The 23,698-nt window shown below is 41.7% G+C and overlaps 1 protein-coding gene across 3 annotated transcripts in view; it reads left to right on the plus strand.

Annotated features, from left to right (window-relative positions):
* The first annotated feature begins 2,932 nt into the window (after positions 1-2,932).
* Positions 2,933-23,698, plus strand: part of CHST9 (carbohydrate sulfotransferase 9) — a 94,691-nt gene continuing 73,925 nt past the window's right edge. For 2 of the 3 annotated variants that reach the window (XM_037382277.1, XM_037382280.1), the window contains exons 1-3: positions 2,933-3,215; positions 3,324-3,434; positions 10,637-10,845. In XM_037382277.1, coding sequence (XP_037238174.1) covers positions 10,746-10,845 — 100 coding nt within the window. In that variant the 5' untranslated portion in view covers positions 2,933-3,215; positions 3,324-3,434; positions 10,637-10,745. The remainder of the gene's footprint in view (positions 3,216-3,323; positions 3,435-10,636; positions 10,846-23,698) is intronic. The other variant, XM_037382279.1, reaches the window with a different exon arrangement.

Consider the following 23,698-nt stretch of genomic DNA (forward strand, 5'->3'; position numbering starts at 1 on the left):
GTTATCTTTCTTCTCTAACTGCACTGACTACTCCTGTTACTGTGAGGAGGCATCACCACATGGCTGAAGTCTCACATGCCTTCAGAAGATGACTCTGCTACATTAACCATTGAGCTGCTTATGTAGCAGAAGTCGTAGGAAACATGCAGAAACCTGCCAAGAATAGGGTTTCTGATGCAGGCGCTGGCTCCATACCAGCCTCGCTGACACAGACAGACTGCCGCCACCTTTTCGTAACTCATTTCTTTTTTGCTACATGTCAGGCCTCAAAAGGTGCTGATTACATTTACGTAGTTGTTTAGCTTTCTAATCCAGTGTCTAATTTCACCTGCATGTTGAATTTTTAAACTCGCAAAGATTCTTAAATCCATAGCTGGAACCTGTGGTGGAACAAGTATTATATAAGCTAAATGCATGGTCTGTTGTTGGGGTTTTTTTTATTATTATTAAGTTGAAAAATAAGACTTGGCTTTATCCCAAAGCAATTAATTTATTCCTTTAACTGAAAAAAAAATCATCAAGACATCTGATCTTTTCAGTGTTATATATAACTTTAATCAGTTGATGAGTACAGTCTGAGTAGATCAATCTGAAGAAATATGTTTGCAGCATGTACTTATTGAGTAAAATTAAATCTGCAACACTCAGAAGGTTAATCTGTGTATCCTTATTAGAAGCTTCAGTGACCTTCATTACAATCTTCTGATTGTATTACCTCAGGAAACTAAAATTCAGTAGGCATCTTGTTTTTCTCTAAAATCTCACTGGCCAACAGGGACCAACAGATCTGTAATTTAAATACGAGGCTGCATTTTTTTGTTAGGGCATATGGTAATCATAGTATCACATGCCTCCCAGGTTGCCTAGATTGGGAAACATGCTTAAGTCTGTGGAACAGCAAACAACTGGCATATTCTGCTGTTAAACCTATTTCGCTTCTTCCTTCATTCCCCCTATCCCTTTCTTTTTCTACTAGGGAGCCAGACAAGCTACAGGTGTGAGGGATAGTCTTTGCACACCAGAAATTCAGAAGTGGATCCATGATTGGCTTTAAAGGAAAAGGAGGGAAAAGTCTGCTCCCTCGGTCTGTACTAAGCTGCTAGCCTCTATAACGAACTGTGACTAGGGAGATCCTTACGTGAAATAAAAGAGAGAAAATTCATAGCACCACGGTGAGGCTGTATGTCCTCACGCAACCCAAACGAAGCAGGAGTGAGATGGCTTAGCGCTTGGATTGGAAATCCAGAGGGAGCACCACTGCACACAGGTCTTGGCTGCCTATGGCTGCTGCAGCTATGGATCCTGGAGTGCTTTCCAATGAACACATGTTATCTCCAAGGTCTAAGCTCTGGTCAGGGTAATTACACTCTGCTTAGTTAAACCCCCTTGGAAATCAGAGCAGCACACAGCTCTCTGCTCTGAAACAGTCTTGAGCTGGTTGGCGATGCTCAGCTTTATGCCAAAGGTGTTTGTGCTTCGCTGGTTGCAGAAGCGATCCCTGTGTGCTGGCTTAAGAGTGCGTGAGATGATTTGAATCCCGTTAGGGTGAAAGATGTCGTAAAAATGTTAATAGAAAGGCCTTATGCCATAAGTGAGCAATGGGGCAGCGACTCAGGGAGCATTTCAGAAGTGTGTGCTGGGGTAATCCTAGGAACACGGCACGGCAGCCAGACGTCCGAAGGGGAGAGAGCCGGGCAGAAACGACCTGAGCACAGCTCTGGGAAGTCAGAACTCCTTTGTGCTTACCCCACCTCCGCCAGACCTAGGGCTGTTTCTCCAAGGACTTCCTTGAAGAAAGGTAAACGAAGCGATGCGGCCGTTAAGGAGGGGTAATGTCACTTATCTACATGGCCTGTCTACTGTGACAATAAGCCGATAGTGATTGCAAGCACATATGAAGTGCTAATAAGCACCAATTAAACATTCTTCTCTGTCATCCCGTTTCCCGTAGACGACAATAAAGTTTCGACGCTGCCTGTTTTAGTAGCTAATTACAGCTCTGAGTTGCCTCTGCCTGGCAGCTTAGATACACATTTATTTGCGAGCAGAGGGAGAGCCTACCTCTGGGTATGTAACAGCAAACTAAACCTGTTAGCAAAGCGCTTAATCCCAGGGGCGCCGGAGGCAGGGACGGAGCGCGGCTCTGCGCGCAGCCACACGGGCTCCGCCGGCAGCGCCGCCCCAGCGCGGGTCGCCCTCACCTGCGCCGCGGGGCCGCGCCGCCCGGCTCCGGGGGTCCCGCGCTGCCGGTCAGGGCCGAGCCCTCCCCAGCCCGCCCCGCTCCAAAGTTTTGCGGTGAAAGTTTGCGTGCCGGCGCCGCGGCGGAGGCGGCTCCCGGGAGCGGCGGGCAGGTGAGGGGCTGCCGCGGGGCCCCCCACCGGGGCCAGCGGGCGGGGGGCTGCCGTGGGGTCGCCTCCCCGGCTCCGCGAGCAGCGGCTGCCCTAGCTGGCGCCCCGCCGGCACCGCCCAGCCCCCGGGCGCCGGGGGTTTCACCGGCGGCGGCGGGAGGCGGCAGCGGAGGCAGCGCGGCCGCCCCGGTACGTTGATGGCGGATCGCCCCGAGGAGGCGGGGGTGGCGCGGGCCGAGCCGCTGCTTCGCCCGGCCCGGCTCTGCGGCGCGTCCGTGGCAGGGGGGCTCCCAGCCCCGGGGGCGGGCGCCGAGGGTCGGCTCCGCTCGCAGAGGGGCTGCGGCTGGGCTGCGGCTCCCGAGCGTCCCAGAAGTTGAGCTGAGGGGGACGCGGAGCCCCCGGCTGCGGCGCCGTGCGAGGCTGCGCTCCGCGCGCCGACCAACTTTTCTGCTGACTCCTCACCACCCCCCGCCCCCCCCCCGCACATATTCCCCCACCGTCACACAACGGGAATCGGGAATTCAGGGCATGTCTCCAAAATAAAGAAAAATGGCTTGTGTTGCCTGTGCATTTTCCAGCAGCGGACTGAGCGACTGGGGCGGACGGCACGCCTGCTTGGCATGCTGGTAGCACCCCGGTTCACGGCAGGCAATGCACGAGATCGCGTCATTTCACCAACTTAAACGAGGGAAGATCTCGCTTTGACACGGTCCTTTTCAAGAGGGGGAAGAAAGTCTACCTCCAGTCCTGCTAGAAGATTGGGAGCCATCGAGTTGCTGTCTGGTGAGCCCTGTTTCTGTTTAACTGCCCCAAATCCAGGTGACTTCCATGAGGCTGCCCGCAGACCTCCGGCAGTGCTTCAGGCAGGTAAGAGCGCAGCGTGCCAGACCTGGCTGGCTGCTGGGTGCAGTAGGGTCCCCACTCCTGGCTGGGAGCCCTTATGAAAAATAATAACGTTTTTTTTCCTTTTTGAAGCGAGATGCCCTGCAGCTGCAGAACGAGACCTGTGGTCTTGAAAATTCTGGTAAACTGGTGAAGTTCCAAACCCATCACTTTCAGTACTGGAGTGTTTCCTCTGTCCTCTAAGTAAGCAGAACTTTTCATGATGCTCATGTATTAACTTACTCGTGGGTAGGAGAACTCTGTGTTTATCTGTTGTTAACACAAGCATTGCTTTTGTTTGTTTCTTTATAAAGAATAACTGTTATAACTGCAGCTTTAAATTAACCTACAAGTGGCTGAGGGTTGCTCTGTGGATTAAACTACCGTGGTCTGAAGTTTGATAGAATTTATGGTTGAGGAGCTGAACCAGGTAAGTCATTGTATTTGTTGCATGTTCTCAGAAGCAATGCAGGTGCTATGGACTGCTTTCAGTCGTCAGCTAATACAGTTCCTATAGAAAGATTTAATGGCACCAGAAACCAATATATGCTTCTTCACTAAAATGAGTCTTGTTTACATCCATTGCTTCATTAAAAGGAGTTTTTCCTTTGGATGTATATTGACAGGATAATGAGGAACTAGTGACTTCAATTGATTAAAATGGCCAATCAAATGCAAACCATATTTTCTTTGCCACGTTATTAGTTTTGTAGCATACATGTTGTATGCTATAAAGTGCATTAATGACAAAACATAATTGCTATAACAACATTGTGGTCTGCTGTGTAACAAGGCAGAGTGAAGTAGAAAAACGTTAAATATGTGCAACTTGGCGGGGTGGGAAGTTACTTTGTTGATGTTGATGTTTGGAATTTCCTGAATGCTCTTGAAATTTTAAATTTTTGAGCTCTGTTTTTTTAGAGGGGCTTTGTTGTTTCAGGATTTTCAGTGGATGAGTGGAGGATGCTCACTTTGTTTAAAAACCTCCCTCCTTTGACAAGAAATCCATATGTATTTCCTACAAAATATCTCATTAGTTTTGTCGTACGGAACTCTAACAAAATTCTCAAAACTTGATTTGCAGAGTTGGTAGTTAGTAATCTTCTGTTATTGCCAGTGATAAAAGTTGGGCAGGCCAGATGGTGTCTTCCATTACACTTTGACACAACCTTTTCATACGCAGCTCTTCAGGTGAGGAAGTTGCCGAGGTGTCAGCAGGAGCGATGTACCGGTGGGCATGGATGCTGGGTATCTCCCTTTATGGCAGCAGGCACTGAAATACTGTTTGTCAGGGGGTGAGACAGAAACTCGTTGATACGCTGCCCTGTCTGTACTCAGCTTCTGTAGTGAGGCCTGCCAGATTGTTAACCATTCCCCCTTCCCCCAGTCCCCCAGTAGATTCCTATGGACAAGAAGGTCTATGGTATGGGAATTTTGGTTTGTTTGTTTTGTGTTTTAAAATTACTTTATTTTTTTTATTTGCTCAGCAGCACTGAGTTTGGTTATCTTGATTTGGTTACACACTTAATTCAGAGTTCTGTAATGTAAAGATTTTGACTTCACCATCCATAATACTCAGCATGACTTACTGGAGAGAGAAAATGGCAAATACTGTATGTTTATTCCTAGCAAACACTGGAATAAGCCAGAACAAAGAGTAGCACTGCCTGATATGAGGAACTGTGCAAGCTTTGTTAAGAGCTGGAGCTGTGCCTTGTGCTAGTTGTTGTGAAGCCAGAAAGTTGAGATGTGGACAGTGGAAAGGTGATCCTGGAGGATCACCTACGCGTGAAGTAGGACACAAGCTAACAGATGAGAAGTGAAGGGAGGAGGGGGAGCATTGAAGATATCCTTGCCTCCTTCTGCTGACTGAGCTGAAAGTAGCCTGGACCAGTGTTCAGCAGGACATTCCTCGGTGTGAAGTTTTCTTGCTGTGAAGGCATCATAAAATATAGTGCTTCTTGGGGAAAGAAAGGAAGGAGGGAAGAAAAAAAATACGTGTGGGGTTGAAGTAGCTTTCTATGTCCTTTTTCCCATTTTGCTTTCATTAATTCAGTTGTGTCTAAGGAGATGCTGAGTGGGTGGGAATTTGTGGTAACCCACAGTAATATGAATGCTTTAACCATTGTAAAGAGCATCTGTTTTTTTCATCAGTATTCTGCCGGCTAATCACTCATGTTGATCATCTGGGTTTTTTTCAGGTGAAAGAAAAAAAGGTGGAGGGGAATTTAAAAGGTTTCTAAATAGTTTGAGGCAATCTAATGTTTTCCTTTTATGTTTTTGATTTTGGAACTAGGTGGTGGTGAAGGTAATAGTGGCAAGGAAATCTTAGGTTAGCCAAACATACGGCAAGCAGATGTCACTAGTCTTGTGTGGTCTGGAATAGGAAGAAGCCAGGAATGGTACCTGAGTGCTGGAGGTGCCTCTCCTCAGCTGCAGGTGTATTTGCCTGCCAGGAAAAGAAAGGTGGATGATGTACTGAGATGAGGAAAAGCAGGAGATGCACTCTTCCCCATTTTTGGGTGGCTGTGCTATTTCAGTTGCTTGTGTTGGCCTTGTACAGGAATGTGCCTCTTTGAACTGGACTCAAAACGCAATGGCAAAAATGCAAAGATTTTACAGTAGTGGAATGTGGATGCCTGAAAGTCTTAAATTTGACAACGGTATTAAACAATTTGGCCTCAGAACTGGATGATTGTAAACTTTTCATGTTCCTAAATTTTTGCTGTAAAAAGGTTTGTGGTGTCATCTAAGGCATGTAGTGTTGTTGTCTGCCAGCTTAACTGTTATCCATGATGGATAAGAACAATACGTAGTAATCTCTTTCCAGTACTCTAAAAGACTGGAAATCTTGGGATGCGTGGGTCACTATGACATTTTCTGTGAAGGCGTGAGTTGAAAAGGATGGGACATTGGGGTCCATACTTCTAAAAAGATGGAGTGGGAGGCTGGGCTAAAGTGGGAATGAAGTTCAACATGGGCGAGAAGGACATGGCAGTTTCTTGGACTACATTAGTTTCCCTCTGGCAAGCATCCTATCCAGCAAGATGGTCAAGCTGGCACCCAGTGGAGCCATGTTGCCCAGGATTGGGAGCAAAAGAAGATTTACAGCTTAACTAGGGATGCTGAACCTCTGTCTGGATACAGCTGATCTCTTTTGAAAATACTTAGGTTGAAAGTAATTGCTTGTTGGCTCTTTGTTCACAGCCACAAGAGAGCATTCATCTTGATTGAAGAATATTTGTAGGTATTTCCTCTTTGCCAGGATGCTAGAGAGTGTTATCCATGACTGTTGCTTTTTACTACTAAAAAAGCAAATTTGTCAGTGTTTTGGGACCATTTTTCAAGTTCTACTAGAAGACTCATAGGCACAGACTTTTTTTTAATGTCGCTATCATTTTTTCATATGTGGGTTACAAATCACTATGTTAAATAAATTAAACTACTTATTCAAGCTGAAAGGCCTTTAAAAATCTTATAAGGTAGCAGAATAGCTTCAGATTTTTGGATGGGTTTGATACATTTAGAGTCTAACCTGTGCTAAAATAGGTAGTTGTGATTAAAACTGCTATTACTGTTGTTTAAAACTAATCTTAAAACTTAGCCAAATTATAAACAAAGAATAAAGTTTCATATAAGTTAAATTTAAATAAACTAATTGCAAGGAGCATGAAAACTCTTGATACGAAGGTAATTGTAGTGGCCATGATGGTGGAGTAAATTTAGTGTGTTTGGTAGTTTTTTTAAAAAAAAATGCACCTTGAACTACTGTTTCTTTTCAGGAACTTCTGTCCACTCAAAACTGAAGCTACCATAGCAGAAAACCATCTGTTTTCTTATTCACAGATTAAATTGCTTGAAATTGTTCCTGATTTTACTGTGCATCTGAAAGGTGATGATGCAGGGCTTGTAGGTGTTGCTGCATGCAACCATGATGGTGCTTGGGCAAGGTCACCTGTATATCCTATGACATCGAGCATCAGGGATGCATGCAATGGCTTGTATTGCTAAAGGAAAAACCATCAGCACTGTTCCTTGGGTAAATCTCTTGTGGGATGTAGTTTGAAACCAGAGTTTCCTTACTTCCTCTGGCAGTAAGGTCCCTTTCCTTCTTTTTGGAGCAGTTTTTAGCTGGATGAGCTTTCTGAATGTTACTGTGCAGGTGTGTAAGCCCTCATGGTGGTGGCAAGAGCTGGGCAGTCAGGGATGATGAGAGCAAGTGGCTGAAGACAGCAGCAGTGTCAGCCCACACGTGTTGGAAATGTTTGCGGAGCTGTGCTGTGAGATACTTTGCTATCAGCATCGTCCATATGGCCTGAGAAGGCTTTTCTTGCCCACTCAGGGACACTGGTTTTTGGAAAGGAGGGCTGAAAATGTGAGAGCTTTGTGTAGTCTGAGGCGGAAACAAGTGACAAAACCACAAAAATGGGCTTATTTGGAAGCATGCCACTATTCATGTGCGTGTCTGCATTGCACGCTTTTTTTATGATGAGAAAGTTATGAAACCCAAACAACTTTTCCAAAAGAAACTGATTCCTGCTTTCTAGTACTTGCAATGTAATTAATTTCTTTCAAAGATACTCATTCAGACCTTCACGTCTTATTTATTTGGTTTCCCCCACTCCCCAATCAAGATGCTGTCAGTGTCCTGTTACGTGAACTGCACAGCTTTGGTCTGGTGGAAAACAGAAGAAGTTTGCATTTGTTGGTCCTTTGACTAATGTTCTTGAAACATTGCTTATGCTGGGAAGCTTCTCTCTCATCAGCGGAGTGCTTTCTGAAGTGCATTTGCTGCAGGACTGAAGTTAGGTGCAAAGGCCTAAGTAAACATTTTAGCATAGATAAGGAAGACTGCAAGTCTGAGAATGCTGAGGGCACTGTAGGAAAAGTTGCAAGTGATAGCAGCTAGTGAGGAGCTGGCTGAAAGGAGGCTCCACGACCCACACCCTCACAAAAGGTATTTCACAGAGAATTCCCCGAGCGTTTTCTTTGGTCTTGCCCAGTCTTTGCTGCTTCCTTCCGGTCCTATGCATCGTCACAATAGCAGCAAATGGGTGCAGGTACATGTATATAACACGTAGGAAATTCCATCTCTGCAGAATCAAGGCAGAAAGAACTAGATGGAATAAAGCACCTCCTCACCATCCTTCTGTGTTCCAGGTTCAAGCCAGACACTTCATGACCCATACAGACATGTACTTCAGACAGAACATCTACATTCTGTTAATGTCTAGCTATCTATCTTGTACAAAACAATTACATATAAAATGATTAATATTTAAACTCAGGTTTAGATTTTTTGCGGGCATGTTTGTGCTTCAGCAAAATGTATAGTTTTAATGGCACAGAACTGGAAAAAAACCTTCAAAGTTCTGAGCACAGTTTTTTTGTTCTTGAAACCTTTTGTGTCTTTCTAAGATAGTTACTTTGTTCATTCAACAGCTGCTTTTAATGGGAGTTTCTGCTAAGTTTTGTGTGTATATGTCTTGAGAAACTCAGCAATTACAGGTGTAACAGTGCCGAGTTATTTAAAATACAAACTTATGGAACAGGCAGTACTTGTACCTTTCAGAATAATTGTTAGATACCTGCATTTTATTTTTCGGTTTATTTGGACACTCATGTATGTCAGCTCCTTTCTTTTAACAGATTTCATTCCCAAATATTTTTCAGTAGGCTGCCTTTAAAAGCTTGAGTTTTTCTTTGTATTTTTTGTGGTAGTTACCAGACACTTCTATCAGATATGCCCTTACAAAGGTGTCCATTTATTGTTTTGTAACTCCAGCCAGCAACTAAGTACCATGCAGCTGCTCACATGCTCATTCTCCCCTTCCCTTCCTCCCGTCCCTGGTGGAATGGGGAGGAGAATAGGAAAAAGGTAAAACCCTTGGGTTGAGATAAGAACAGTTTGACAATTGAAATAAAGTAAAATAATAATAACAACAACAATTTATATATATATATACATATATATATAATAACAATAATAAATGAAAAGGAGAGGGGAGAGAGAGGAATAAAACCCAAGGGTAAAAAACCAAGAGATGCTCAATACAGTTGCTCACCACCTGCTGACCAATGTCCAGCCAGTCCCCGAGCAGCGATTGGTGCCTCCTGGCCAACTGCCCCCAGTTTATATACTGAGCAGGATGTTCCCATGGTATGGAATATCCCTTTGGCTAGTTCTGGTCAGCTGTCCTGGCTCTGCTTCCTGCTGGCTTCTTGTGCATCTGCTCACTGGCAGAGCATGGAAACTTGAAAAGTGCTTGACTTAGGGTAAGCACTACTTCACAACAACTGAAACATCAGTGTGTTATCAACATTATTCTCATATTAAATCAAAAACACAGCACTGTACCATCTACTAAGAAGAAAGCTACCTCTATCCAGGTGAAAACAAAACACCATTCTGTTGAATTTTAGCATTTTTTCTTTTGCTGTGCAGGCCAGTTCAACAGCTGCTCTTTAGCTTCTGAGTGAAGTGCTTTCTAAGTGAACATGTTCTGATTCAGGCTAAGGAGCTGGCTTTTTTATGATCTGCAGTGTTTTCTATGTTCTGTTTTTATAAACTGAATTTTGTGGCACTTTGTGGCAGGTGCAGGGTATCAGGTAAATTACTTCATTTTTTCTGGGCCCTCTGCTGTGCAAGGAAGTAATCTTTTTGATAAAGTTTTACATTTCATCTCATTTACATTGAACTTAGTGTCAAGAATTGGATTCTTGACAAATCCTTCCTGTGTTGCAAAATAGCTGAGCAAAACCACGGTCCATTAATTCCCTTTGTGTTGCATTACTGATATCGTCTTAACTGACGTTCCCTAACCCTGCAAAATTCAACTTTCACTCATGTTTGAGGGTAAACATCAGAGTATGACTGCCCAAAGCGTAGCCTGAACCAATGCTGAGGGACTGCAAGCAGAGATGTTGTGTTGTGGGGGTGACTGGAGGTAACCTTCCTCAGGCTCGCAGGGTTGCACGGTCCAGAAGGAGAGGTGCTGGGCTGCCCATCACAGGGGACTGGTAGCACCAGGGTGCAACCCAAACACCTTGGGGGACCTCCAGTTGCTGCTGTAGCTTCTCAGCTGTGATGGTTGGTGGGCAGTGGTGTACTGGTGTGACACCTGGGCATCTCCTTTGGGGTCCCACCTCCCTCAATTACAGCAAAGGGCAATATTTGGCAGCGTGGAGGTTGAATGGTCTCTGCAGCCACTTCAAGAAACACTTCTGCTTGGAATTTGTCCAGGGGCAGAAGGATTGTCGGGTTGTCAAGATTGTGGACAGAAATCTAAGTGCTGAAAGTAATAGCTTGTAAAAGCTCCAGCTTGTATATAGTATGCTGTTTACACAGTCTCTGGTGAAGGATAAAAATGTAACATGAGAACTAGCTCCATCTCTTTTTATTCCAGGTCGGTGTCTCAGGGGAAGATTCTACAGAAGATGCAGGCATGCTGAAAACTTCAGAAAAGTGAGCCATGCATCATTCTGAAAGCTGAAAAGTAGCCCCCTGGTAGGGTCATGAACCTAATACAAGTCTTTGTGTCTGTACTGATGTTTGGGGTAGCTGGTCTACTCCTCTTCATGTATCTGCAAGCTTGGATTGAAGAACAACACACAGGTACAGTAGGTTTTCTTCTTCTTTTTTTTTTTTTTTTTTTTTTTAATCGCATCCATTATTTAAAAGATGAGTAAAGTCTGTTGAATACATGTGGATAGTTGGGGGGGAGGCCCCCTATCTGGCAGTAGAAGGACACTGGAAACAGATATGTTTCAATTGCTACACTTCATAAGCATTAAGAAATTTGAGCAGCATGAAAAGATGTCCCCAGCTACCTAATTGTATTGTATCAGCTTCACTTCCAAAGGCAAGTATTGCAGAATCATATTGTGTATGTGTGAAGCCATGCAAGTCCAGTTTAGAAATAATTCTGTATGATGATTTTCTGTGGGTTTTGTACATTATATTTGGTGTGGCAAAGCAATTTTTGGAGAATTACTGCTAGGCCTTGTAGACAAAAGTGGTCTTTTGAGCAACGATGCCCATGTGGAATCATCCTGTTCCTTTGTTGTTGTTGTTGTTGAGATAGAGTTAGATACTGGACTTACAAGACTTCTTTTATGTAGCATCAGGGTCGTGTTGCTAGTTTGGGTACATCTGTGTTAGCACTGGCTCAGGATTACACTTGAGCACTTGAGTTGAATTTTTAGTGGTCCCCTTTTACAGTATTTTAGTTTGCGCCACAGATTGATCTACATTCCTTTATGGATGAAACGAAACCAGGCTATTTACCTCAACCTCTAATGGATGCTCAGTTCACAGGACCAGTCTAGAGCTAGTCTGAAGTGATGCCCCCACCCTCCCCGAATGTGTATAGGGTGGATGTCAGTAAGGTCCGTAACACCCACCCACTGTTTTGCTCTGAAGATCTACTTCTGTTGTGCCATGTTACTTGAAGGCATATCAGTGATTTTAGTTGAATACATGTTTTGTCGTGGTGTTTTGGTTTTCTTTGCTTGTTTGTTTTCTAGTGTGTTTCCCACCCCCACCCCCCACCCCCCCCCACCCCGCCTTAACGATACAGAATGTTCCCAACTTGTTAAGAAGTCCTGACTTTTATGGCCTCTTGTCTCTATTGCTCAGCTTCCATTTCCTCTGTAAAACTCTTTATAGTATGTTGAAGAAATAGATCTGTAAAACCACATTAGTCTTCTGGCTTTATTGATCTGTGTGTTTGTTCCGTATGAGCTGCTAGGGTCTGCTATGTTTTAGAGAGCCCTGGTGAGAGGGTGAATCTGGTGCACCATTCCTGCAGTTCTTTCACAATGGCCTCAAGGATTTTTTTCAACTAAGTGTAATGTTCACAGCATTAATTTCAGCTTGTTGATGTTTCTGGGCTGGTCCAAGGTGTTTACAAGGTTGTATTAACAAAACTGTTAGAAGAGGTAGTCCAGACTCCCTTCAGAAAGGTTCTCTTGTAATCTGCTGTTGACACAAGGGTGCTGGCAGAAACCAAGAGGTTGGAGGAGTCTTCCTTAATCTCTACTGTTGTCAGGAATGTTAAGGGCAGATATCTTTGCTTTCAAGGTAGTTCAGGAATGTAGATGGTGACTGTAGATTATTGATTTATTTACTTGCTGACATTCTTCACATTCCTTGCATCTTTTCTTGTGCTGTAATTAACCTTTCTTTCCTTGCAGTGCTCCTTGTTGCTATTTCTCACCATGTTTTTTCCACTCCTTTCTTTCGTCTGTATCTATCTACCATTAAAAAGAAACAGGAAAAATATAATAAAAGGGGAATTAGAATGTACTCTATTCTTTTGGGTAACCAGATGCTTTCTTTGGGGTTCTTTATGTATTGCCATAATCTTCAGGAGAGAGGCTTCTCCTTGTACACATAAGTCATTTCCATGTGAAAAATTTCCATAATAAAATGGAAGCTATCAGAGAATAATAGAGTGGTTAGTGAGCTTAAAGTGTGACTGCTATTTTGAGTGCCCTGAATTTTGGCATTCTCTATAGTCATTAGGTCATGCACATCAGAAAGAGCATGGTGAAAAATCATTGTTTGGTGTCTGCTCTAGCCTCTGCTTTTTCCAATTTAAAATGTAAAGCACCATTCTTTTTTATTTCAAACACCTGTATATCCTCTAAACCTTCTGCAGCTCAGTTCTCTAATGTTCCCCCCTTCATGCTGCTTAGGAGTTGATACGAAATAACCCATATTTGCATATTTGCAATACCCATAACTAAACTGATGTATATTTTGTACTTTTTTTTTTTTTTTTCCCCTCCCCTTGTCTGCTGTGTTTTTCATTTTGCCATGCTTTGTACACTGTGGCTTTTTTGGGGATGAGCTGTGTCTCGAGAATCCCAAATTGACAAGTATCTTTACAGGATTTTATGTGCTTCTTTAATCCTATCACTAGTCACACAGCTGTAAGACAGCTAGTTTTAATCTGCAAGTGGCTGAGCATGTGATTTGATGTTCTATTAAGAAATGGAAAGTGCGCCTTGTGCTTCTCAACTTCGGTCCTGTGAGCCTGCAGAGACAAGTGTTTGTTGTAGGCAGAACTATTTTTATCTTCCACGGTGCCCTACTCAAGACCTACATCATTGGCATTTGCATTTTGTTGCTGAAGGATGCAAAGCTGGATGTGTTTGCGTTGAGGAAAGTAGTTTTGCACCAGTGAGGTGCTGCTGCTTACCACCCCATTCCTCTGAATAACTGACTTGGAGCCTTTATAAATCACAATCACTGGAAGAGATAGTGTGTTTTACTTGATTGTTGTTTGTAATGTTCATGCTTATTTCTCAGGCTCTCCTAGCTGTGCTGTGAATGATTCCCAATCAGCTGTAGATTTTGTGGGGAATCAGAATTTTGTATGGTAATTTACAATTTCCTTGTTAGTGTTTGTCCTGCTATATTAAAGTCAGACCATTTTTCTTCACATGCACCATCCTCAGTGCCACCTTTTCTCTTTATAGCTGTTCATAATTTTTCGCACTAGACTTAATGCCACTTTTCTTTCCTAGTTTGACCCCTCTCCATCTTTTTGGCTTTCTTCTTTCTGCTTGCTCTTCGCATCTCAGAAATCTCAACTGTGATTTGATTCCTTCGTTTGTCTTATTTTCCACTAGACTTGGTCTTATGTGAGCATTTTTTTTTTCTGATTTACTTTTGCAAACTTTCCTCATCATTCAAATTTATCCAGCCCAGGAACACCTTCCCTAATCCTTCATCCTGTCTCACTACTTCAGATGCTCCCGCAGGCTCAGCAGCTGGATGCACCTCTCAGCGCAGCCATGTCTTCTGCTCCCTCCCATTGTGCTTGGACTCTACAGATTATTTCTAGCCACGTTCATCATCCCTATACCTTAGAAAAGAGAAAATTTTTCATTTAGAGATGCCTAAAAAACCACTGCTGGCTACATGGTGGGCCTCTTGAATGGCTTTTCAGAGATATTAGCAGGCTGAGAGAACAGGCGAGTTTCTTTGTTTGGCTCTGTGCATGGAGTGTATAAAGACAGAATGATATATCCTTACTTAGATGTAGCAAAGCCCTTCTGTTGGGTGTCTTCAGTTCACCTCAGTAGACCAGCAGGGAATGGACTTGTCAAGAATAGTCCAACATGAGTGTCAGCACATACAGACTTCATCTGGCTGAAAACTTCACTGATATCAACATTGATCATGTCATATATATGGAGCACTTCAAGTTCTTCATATATAAATATATGCACTTATATATAAATTCTTATACATAAACGAAGCTTGATGTGAATTGAACTAAATCCTACAGCTTTACTTGACAGTTCTTCATACAGTCTTGCATTCTTCAGTGAAAGCATTAAATATTATGGCACTGATCAATAAGTGCTTACTATTTATGACATGCTTAGTAATTTCTAGCACTGTTAATCTTATATAGGGGAAGCAAACTGCTGGGTCTTCCGAGCTGAGTTTTGTATGAGGATGTTGAGTTTTATACCATGAATCACCTGAATTGGGGGAGTGTGAGGTGCAAAGGACACTTGCATTTTAATCCTGCTGTGTTATAGATGTGAACTGGAGTTTTAAGTTGCAAATTCTAATTCTGTACTTGAAAACTTCTTTTTGGGGGACTGATGTGATTTAGTGTGACCGATCCCTACAAAATAGTCTGAAAATGTCTTTGTCCATAGATGTGTATGCTGGCTTTGTGTGGGGTTTTGTTGTGTGGTGGTGTTTTGGCTTTTTTTCTCTTAAAGTTTATGTTTTCTGTGAAGTATGCCTAGGAAATTCATGATTATGAAGGGCTACTTTGGTGTTCCATGGGGTGCAGTATGGTTGATAATTAATGTGAGGAAGGCTGTACTGCCTCTGTCCTCCCATAGATCTCTGGTTCCTGAGGGTGTGAAAGTCTGCCTCTTTCCCAGCAGCCTTGTGTCTCACCTTAAGGATACTGGTTTGTTCTGCATGCTTTCTCCTTGCTTTGCAGGGTGCCAGTTTTGTAGTAGCCTGTGAGTACCCAGGCATCCTTCAGCAGTCTGTGTCATTTCTTGCAGTTCCGTGCATCCACCTCCTGAGTAGCTCCATCACACAGGCCTCCTCAGGCCACAGCTCTTGGTTTTGTAAAGAAAGTTTGAAATTCCATGAACAACTGGCATGAGCTTTCTCAGTTTAGTCTGCTATTGCTGTGGCTGTCTAGGCTGTACCCACACTACTCAGCATAAGGAGCAGGTGGGCTTTTTTCCCCACTTTGCCAGATCTGGTAATCCAAGGGCATCTTTGGGGGTCCTTTAGTAATCTGGTGAGATATTCTGAGTGCATGGAGCGAGTTTCTTCCTTATCTTGACACTTTAAGTAGCAAATGAACGTGTGCATACACATGGTAATATTTAGTCTTTGCTGTTTGTGTGGGTTGATTTTTTTTTTTTCAGACCTTGCCTAGGTGGAGCGATACTGATGTGGCTTAAAGGACAGCTCATACATAATGGATTGCAAAGGCAACTGTTTACATGGAAGTCGTAGTTTTCCTAGGCAGTCTTCAGTAAATACATTAAACTAAGTAGAAACCAGGTTTTTAAATACAGGAGAAAAGGACACTGCTCAATATCTGTTATTAATCATGAATAATTTAGTTGTTCTAGTAACCTTGGAATATTTCTGTTGTCAAAGCCTTGGGGTAGTTTATGGGAGTCTGGCTAACTCTGATGGGAGAACACGGCTGGTATGCAAGCAAATCTTCCTGGTTTACAATGCCCAACTACTAATAAAGCTGTTCTAATAAGTTTGGGTGTGTTTAGGTTTTACCCTTCTGGTCAGAATATGCAGTCTTCGCTGCGCAAAGTGTTTTTCTTTCTTTTTTTTAAAAAAAAGAAAGGAAAAAAAAAAAGTCTGCCTCATTATTGGAGTGAAGCACAAAAGAAAGCTGATTCAATAGGGTCAGTAAATGCTGCTTGGTGACCAGTTACAGACTTGAGGTCCCCAAAATTCTACACAATTTTATTAAGTGAATTTTACCACATAACATAGAATGGGTGACCCCCCCATTCCCCACCCCTGTCCCCCACCCACCCCCTTTAAGTGAGTGCAAGCTGTAGGGAGAGAACAATTGTCTTTGCACAAAATATTCTATTAAGAAACAGGTAGAGATTGATACTTTGTCAAACCATAATGACCTAAAAACACAAGTAAAAGTCAAGGATAAGGAACGGTGGTTTTCAGAACTAGTGATTGTAGTCTCACCCTATCTTCAGCAGCTGCAAAACCCAGAAGCTGTAAGAAAAAGAAGTTAAAACTTAATATTGCAGCATATAACATTTAAGGCTGTATTTATCTGTTTGTGAGGATGTTCCTCCTAGGTGTGGCTGTTTAGCAGCCCTCAACCTTGCATCTCATTCATTTCACTTTTATTGCTCCTATAGCTTAATTGCATCTGATTTTACAAATCCTTCTTTCTCAAAAGAAATTCCTGTTGTGCTCTTTTCTGGAGGGTGTAGTGGAAGAGCATTTCTGAGTTGGTGGTATGTTTTAATCCTTTGGAGTTGCAAAACCCAGAAGCTGTAAGAAAAAGAAGTTAATATTTTGTATTGCAGCATATAACATTTAATGCCGTGTTTATCTGTTTGTGAGGATGTTCTTCCTAGGTGTGGCTGTTCAGCAGCCCTCAGTCTTGCATCTCAACTCATTTTACTTTTATCATTCCTATAGCTAAATTGCATCTAATTTTAGAAACCCTTCTTTCTTAAAAGAAATTCCTGCTATGCTCTTTTCTGGTGGGTATTGTGGAAGAGTGTTTCTGAGTTGTTGCTGTGTCTTAATCCTTTGGTATTTAGCTTCCATCTTCCAGTGGTTTAAAAGAAACTAAATAGGATGAGGCTTTGGAAGCTTCTTTCAGCTATATATTCAATAACATGTTTGAGCAGAAGCTGATGACATTTTGTTTATTATTGTGTGTAAGCTTTTGACAACCCACCCAACCTTGTTCATACCTAGACCACAGAGGTCTACTTCTAGAAAGGTATAGCTCATATCTTAATTGTGCTGAGGGCACCTGAACATACACTTTCTTGCCTATTTTCAAACAGGATTTTCAAAAGAGGCTGCTCTAACTTTCTTTTATCTATAGGTGTGTAACTGAACTAACTTGGGAGTTTGTATTGTAACTACTGCTGGAGGGTTTTTGGCTTACTATTGGAACACTTACGAAGTGGGGTGTCCTCTTTCCTGGGAAGGTTGTGTGTCAGTCATGCTGGCTTCAAAATGTCCTTTTGAATTGGATACAAAACAGGTGTAGGTGGTCTTCACACTGGTTTTGAGTTATTCAGATCCTTGGAGCCAAACATCTAGGTGATGTCTGTAAATTTTACATGGAGCCCATAGCAATCAGTCTTTCTGTTAAATAGCTATGCTTTTTTTTTTTTTTTTTTTTAACATGATATATTAGTTATTCATCTTTTGTTTAAAGATATGCTGTCGTTGACTGAAGTGTTCAATTTTCAGTTATTGCCCACCATTGTTGTTGCTTTTAGTAACTTCCAATTCATAGCACCTCCTCAGTTCCAGAAAGTCCTTTCCTCACAAGCTGAATATGCAGGCAGTGAAGCTCGGCAGTCTTGTCTCTTCAGTGCACTGATTGTGTGATTCAGTACTATTTAAGACATATGTATAGCCTTACAAAACAAGAAGGCTGGAGACGTAATTTTTACCTGGCAGGTCATCATTTACAAGTAATAGGAGAAAAACTTGGGAGATAAAGGTTTCTCTGTTCCTGACTTGTTCCATTTTCCTTAAGTGTGCTGCACATTGTCAGAATAGCAAGTGGTTGCTGCTGGAGTACATTTAAGGGTGCTTACCTCTGTGTCTGATGTTGAACAGCTTTGATGTGTCGCTTGATTACAAACAGTTCTGTTAGAGCGTGTGATGCGTAGTCTCTGCAAAATTCCAGGGGAAACCTTTGGTTTCTTACTAGAATTAAATTAGAAATTCTAGTGTTTGTTTTTAGTGTGTGTATATACCTATATATGTATATGCACGTATCTTTACTCTTAGAGTCCTCTCTATTTTCCTTTTTTGTGTAGTAGGGACTGCTGGTAGGAGAAATGTTTTAGACAGAAACCTATCTTCTCACTGCAGTTAACTATTTGGATACATGGGGATTAATTTATATGGAAGAATTGTTTTGGTATTCAGTCTCAAGAGCCTTTCTGTCTTTGCCTCCATTTTACTCATTTGGTGTTACTGTTAATAGGTTACTGCTATAAATTCGGGATAATTCTTGAGTATTTTGCAACATCTGTGAAATAAACATTTACAGATCAGAAGGCTGACAAGTTACAAGTAATGAGAGCCATTTCAGCGTACAAAGGATTAATGTCCTATAGAGGATGTGTATGATTTAGCTGGAAGTAAGTGATGTATGTCTCAGGGAAAAAAGGTTCAAGGAAGAAGAAAATTTCCTTCAACTTTATTTTTTTAAACATGGAAAACTTGTTTTATTTTTGGTTCTTTTTTATTTTTAACAGTTACCATTATTGCACGGCAACATGGAAATTGGCTGGGCTTTCAAGTTTGGGTCCCAACTGCCTCAGACAACTGTCTCACTTTTTGTGTATATTTTTTGTTGTTGTTGCATTTATGATAATGGCATATTCAAAGAAAAAGAATGTTGCTACATTTTTACAGTATTTCTGTGGCAGGCATTTCATAACTGTCAGTTTGAAACTGAGAAGATTTATGTCACATCAGTGTATAGTGTTTTCTTTCCCAGCTCCTCCAACCTTGAGCCTTGTGGCTGTATCTTTGGGATTGAATGTTACCGTCTTCAGCTACAATGGAGAGTTAGTTGGGTACTATCAAATGCTACATTTAAACAAACAAAAAAACCCCAAACCCAAAACCAAAAAAACAAAACCAAACCCCTCCGAAGTTTGTTCATTTCTATCCAAAGTCAGGGTTGGTGACCAAATCAGCTTAAAGGTTCTTCTTTTTTTAAAACTAAATATTCCTTACTCAAGAAAATTGCAAAATATGCTGTATTTTAAGCATTGCCCTGTATATAGATGAAACTGTTCCCAGGCATGTATGAGCCTCACTAGATGTAAAATGATGGGGTATAAAATATCACACACATCCATTTGCTTTGAATTTTGATTGGTCCGATCTTGATTTGCCAAAGATGTGCAGCAGCGTCCTGTACTGCCTGGAAAGCCATAGTTGGCGGCAAGTGACAACAGTATTTTGCAACCTAGAAAATATTAGCCCCTGCAGTAGTTCATTAGGAATTCCCACTCCTTCCAGTCCCACTCATATCCACCAAAAATGGTTGTTTCCTTACCACATTGAGAGCCTCCCCCGGGTAACAACATCCAAGGCTATAATTGACCTCTATTAAACCTGTGTGATACCTGCTAGCAAACACAATTTGTCCCTCACAGCTTTGTTGTTTCAAATGATTTAGCTTATATTGACCATGCAGCTTTCTATCACACAGTCCTGGCAGAAATTCACACGGCATAGCTCTAGCAAATTCAGGCTGAATAGGCAGTTTTTATCTCTTAATCCTTTGGCTTCCTAGGAGGTACACTTAGTACCCTCTACAAGGGACAATGACATGAGTTATCAAAATATCTGAGGAATGATAGAAATCTTTTTTTTGTAGGTGACTAAGGCTGCTAAGCAAAGAAGATTCAGGACTTCACATCATGTATTTAATAAACATTTTCTTGTTTACAGTTCTGTAATACTCCAAAAAGGAGGACATGGTAAAAGCTAGCCCTTTCTAAACTAATAATACTTTGGGGTTTTGGCTCAGGGAAGCTGTAGCACAGAAGCTTCTGGAATGCCAGGGGTGGGATACAGGGTAACTGGTGTTGAGTCAGTGGTTGTAAATTCAGTTCACATGGGCAAAACCTGCTGTGAGCCAAGCAGGCAACAGGGGGCAGAAAGCTCAAAGAAAGTCGTTGACTTGGGAAAATTGACTTTCTTGAGAAACAGAGATAGCAAGGCAATACTTGTCTCCTGGAAAAGAATTTCATTGCCCTAGAACATAATGAATGATGGCCTAACAGCCACAAAATTTGACATGCACTTCAGGGGATGACTTCTGCATGTCATGGACACTGGGTAACACCTGGAAAAGATCAGCAGCCAAAGGTTAAGAATAATCAGAATCAATATTAAATTTCACTGTGAGCAAATGCCAGGTGAAAGAAGAGGTGTTAACTGATTTTATATTTAATATGATTGGAGTGGGGCAGGTGATTTCAATACCAATTATAATCTAGTGATAGACGAACTTGCCCAGCTGTACATACGTGTAAGGGCATAGATGGAGGGCGAAGCTGTTAAAGGTTTGTAATACTTTCTTCTACAGGCACATTATAAGCTAGGCTTAATACAAGCATGCACTTAGAAACAGCTCAAGTGAACTTGAGGTTGTTTAAGAGTCATGCAGTTGTGCCCTAGGTATGTGCATAGTGCCTCTTAGTAAATTATTTACAAGAGAAAAGGGGGTTTGAGGGTTTTTGGTTTTGATTATGATCAACTAGGGAGATGTGGTGCATGAGTTCTGTTAGCTGCAGCTGGAAGCACTCAGTTGTATTAAATAAAAATGGGAAAATACCAGTGCCTGATGCTTCACTATTCATCCACAAAATAGCTCTGTTAAGGAAAGAAAAAATGTCTAACAGGAAATAATAAATGTAGTAAACATTGTGTAGAAAGGCAGTTTCTTTCTGACTTTTGATCATACCTGATATTCTTGCTTAAACTTTTAAAAATTGCAGACAAACCCCGGGAAGAGAAAGAAAGACAGTTGTTCCTGAATTGTTTCCAAAACCTCGTAATTTTTCTACTGTTCAGATGTGTATGCCATGAGAGGTTAATTTGACTTTGTATAACCATCCTGTTTTCAGAGAATGGTATAGATAGGAGATAATGTTACCTTTAAAAAGAAAAGTATGTTCTTGCTCTCGTGCAGCTGTTGATAGTTCCCAAACACATGTCTTTGCAAGCCTTAATGTGAACAAGGGTCTTGCTTTCTTGGGTTAGGATGGGGGCCATGGATCTCCAGTCGAGACACCCATTTGCTGTGATGTGCAAATGGTGTTTTCTCAGTGTAGCTGTGAGTTGTGGCACGATTCCCACCATTCTTGTTTGCTCAGGAAGCTGTCTGCTGTAGCTACTTTTGGCAGCATTTCAGTGGGAATGAAAATAGTAGGGTGTGCGTGCTATACAAACTGTATGGAAGGGTCAGCTACTCCACTGGAGGGGGCCCAACATCAAGTCCGTGCTCATGAAGGACACAAACAGTAGAGTGCTAAAAAGCTGGTACTGATGGGGATTGGCAGGGGAAAGGCCACCAGCTTTGTCCTTTGTCTCTAGAGGGCTTTGAAGACAACAGTGGAGTAAGGAAAATGGTAGCTCTTTCATTAAAGGATGGCTACTAGTCATGGAAGCTTTTGGCTTCTTCCACCAAATATCCTTGAGCTATGTTACTTTTCAAATTCATTCTTTCTGACTTTGGCCTCACAACAGTGGAAGTTGAATGAGAGGCTTTAGTTAGAAAAAGCGTAATAAAGCTGGGTCAATAGAATTTCACTTTTTGCTCTGCTGATCTATGCAAAATTATTTCTTTATTCCTGGCAAAAACATTTAGTGGCCAAATAATGCAATGGAATCTGTGTTGCAATAATGTTATTGTATTCAAAACAACATACTACAGTATATTAAAGTATTACAGTACACTCTTCAAGTGGAGCATGGCGAGATACATGAAGAAAACACATGTAAATGCATTAATTTTATTTTCATTTCTCTTTGTTTCTGGCTCCTTCTTGCCATCATTAAAGATTCATTAATGCACGGTATGCTTTGTCCACTACTGGGAACTAATGGGCTGCAATCTGTTGACAAAGGTCATGACACTTGAATTGTGTATAAAATGCAGCCTGATACTTTAATCATGTTATGTACGTAACTCATTGAATGTCATTGCTTTAAGATGATTCTGTGATTGTAGTCAAGAATTATGGTACACTCTCCAGAAAGTTCTGCAACACTGTTCTTGATGTAGGGCCAAAGAATCAAGGCATTTCATGAACTTCAACTTGATTTATAAGCTGTTTAGAAAAACTCAAGCCGAGCAGCTCCACAGAGCAGTTATTAATAAAGGTGACAGAAGTTTGTTTTCCTTAGAAACTGAAATTTCCATACGAATATAAGATCCTTAAGTTGTCTAACCTTTTGTAACTCATAGCAGTCCTCTAAGAGGTCATTGAATTTGTAAAATACTGAGACTGGGGAAGAAACAAATCTGTCATGTTCTGTGATGGGAGGCAAAGAAACAGGGCAGGCAGGTTGGTAGAGGGACTGGAATTTACTTGGATGTGTTTTTCTCTTTTGTACTCTTTTGCTGTAGGAATTGCTGAATTATGAATGCAATAATAAAGTCCATTTGATATGAATAGACTCCTAATCACTAAAGAATTTACTTGTTAGGAGCAAAATCATTAGAGTGAGAGCTGGGTGACTGGCCCCTGATTAAATGATACGCAATGAAGCAACAAAATGTAAAAGATATTTTTACAAGAATACGTCATAATCTTTCTTGCTCTGTGTGATCTTATGTCAAGTTTGTTGTTGCATTCTTGGGACTGGTGGCAGAGAGGAGGAGATGATAAGCCATCTCTCAAAAAAACCCAGTTTTACCCCTGACTTTCAAATTAGTTTCATTGACTTGGAGGGCCAACACAAAGTATATGTGAAATATAAGAATAATATGGACATAATTATTGTACTACTTGGATTTTTTTTATTTATTTGCTTTATCCTCTTACAGATGGCAAAATTAATTTCATTGTACTTCTTTCCTGTTAGATTTTTTCACTTCAGTGTGTCTGTTTTGAAGATGAACAGGCAGATGGGGCTGGGTTTATGTAGGCTGAGGTAGCTGCAGTGAGGTATAAATACTTCATGATTTATTTAACCTTTGAGCAGAAATTCCTTTCTGGTAGAATTAATCTGCAAATAGCTGAGGTGTGCTACCATTTAAGTTATGATTGATCATGCAATATAATGAAACTCTGCTGGGATTGGATTTAGGACTGATATACATATAACCCCGATAAAACTGCCAGATGCTGTGACTGACAGCTGGGTTCAAGGTACTCTAGGCAAGTAGAGTCATTGTTGCCTCTCCAGCTACCAATATACTCATATTGTGCAGTTGGCATTAATACGCTGTAAACAAAACATAGTTGAATGACAGTTGGGAGTCAGTTTAAGCAGACTAGTCTGTGATGGCCAATGCCACACTACAAGTAATCTACTTTCAACAAAGTTAGATGTTAATCTTGGTACTTTAAATGGGCTAATCCACATAGACTAGCATCCACTTAAGACAGTCATATTAATTACTTAGGGGAGGTCATTGTTTTGCAAATATTTGCTATCCTTTCAGCATTCATTTCTGCCTGAAAGCCTG

The sequence above is a fragment of the Falco rusticolus genome, chromosome 3, assembly GCF_015220075.1.
Source record: "Falco rusticolus isolate bFalRus1 chromosome 3, bFalRus1.pri, whole genome shotgun sequence".
NCBI lineage: Eukaryota > Metazoa > Chordata > Aves > Falconiformes > Falconidae > Falco > Falco rusticolus.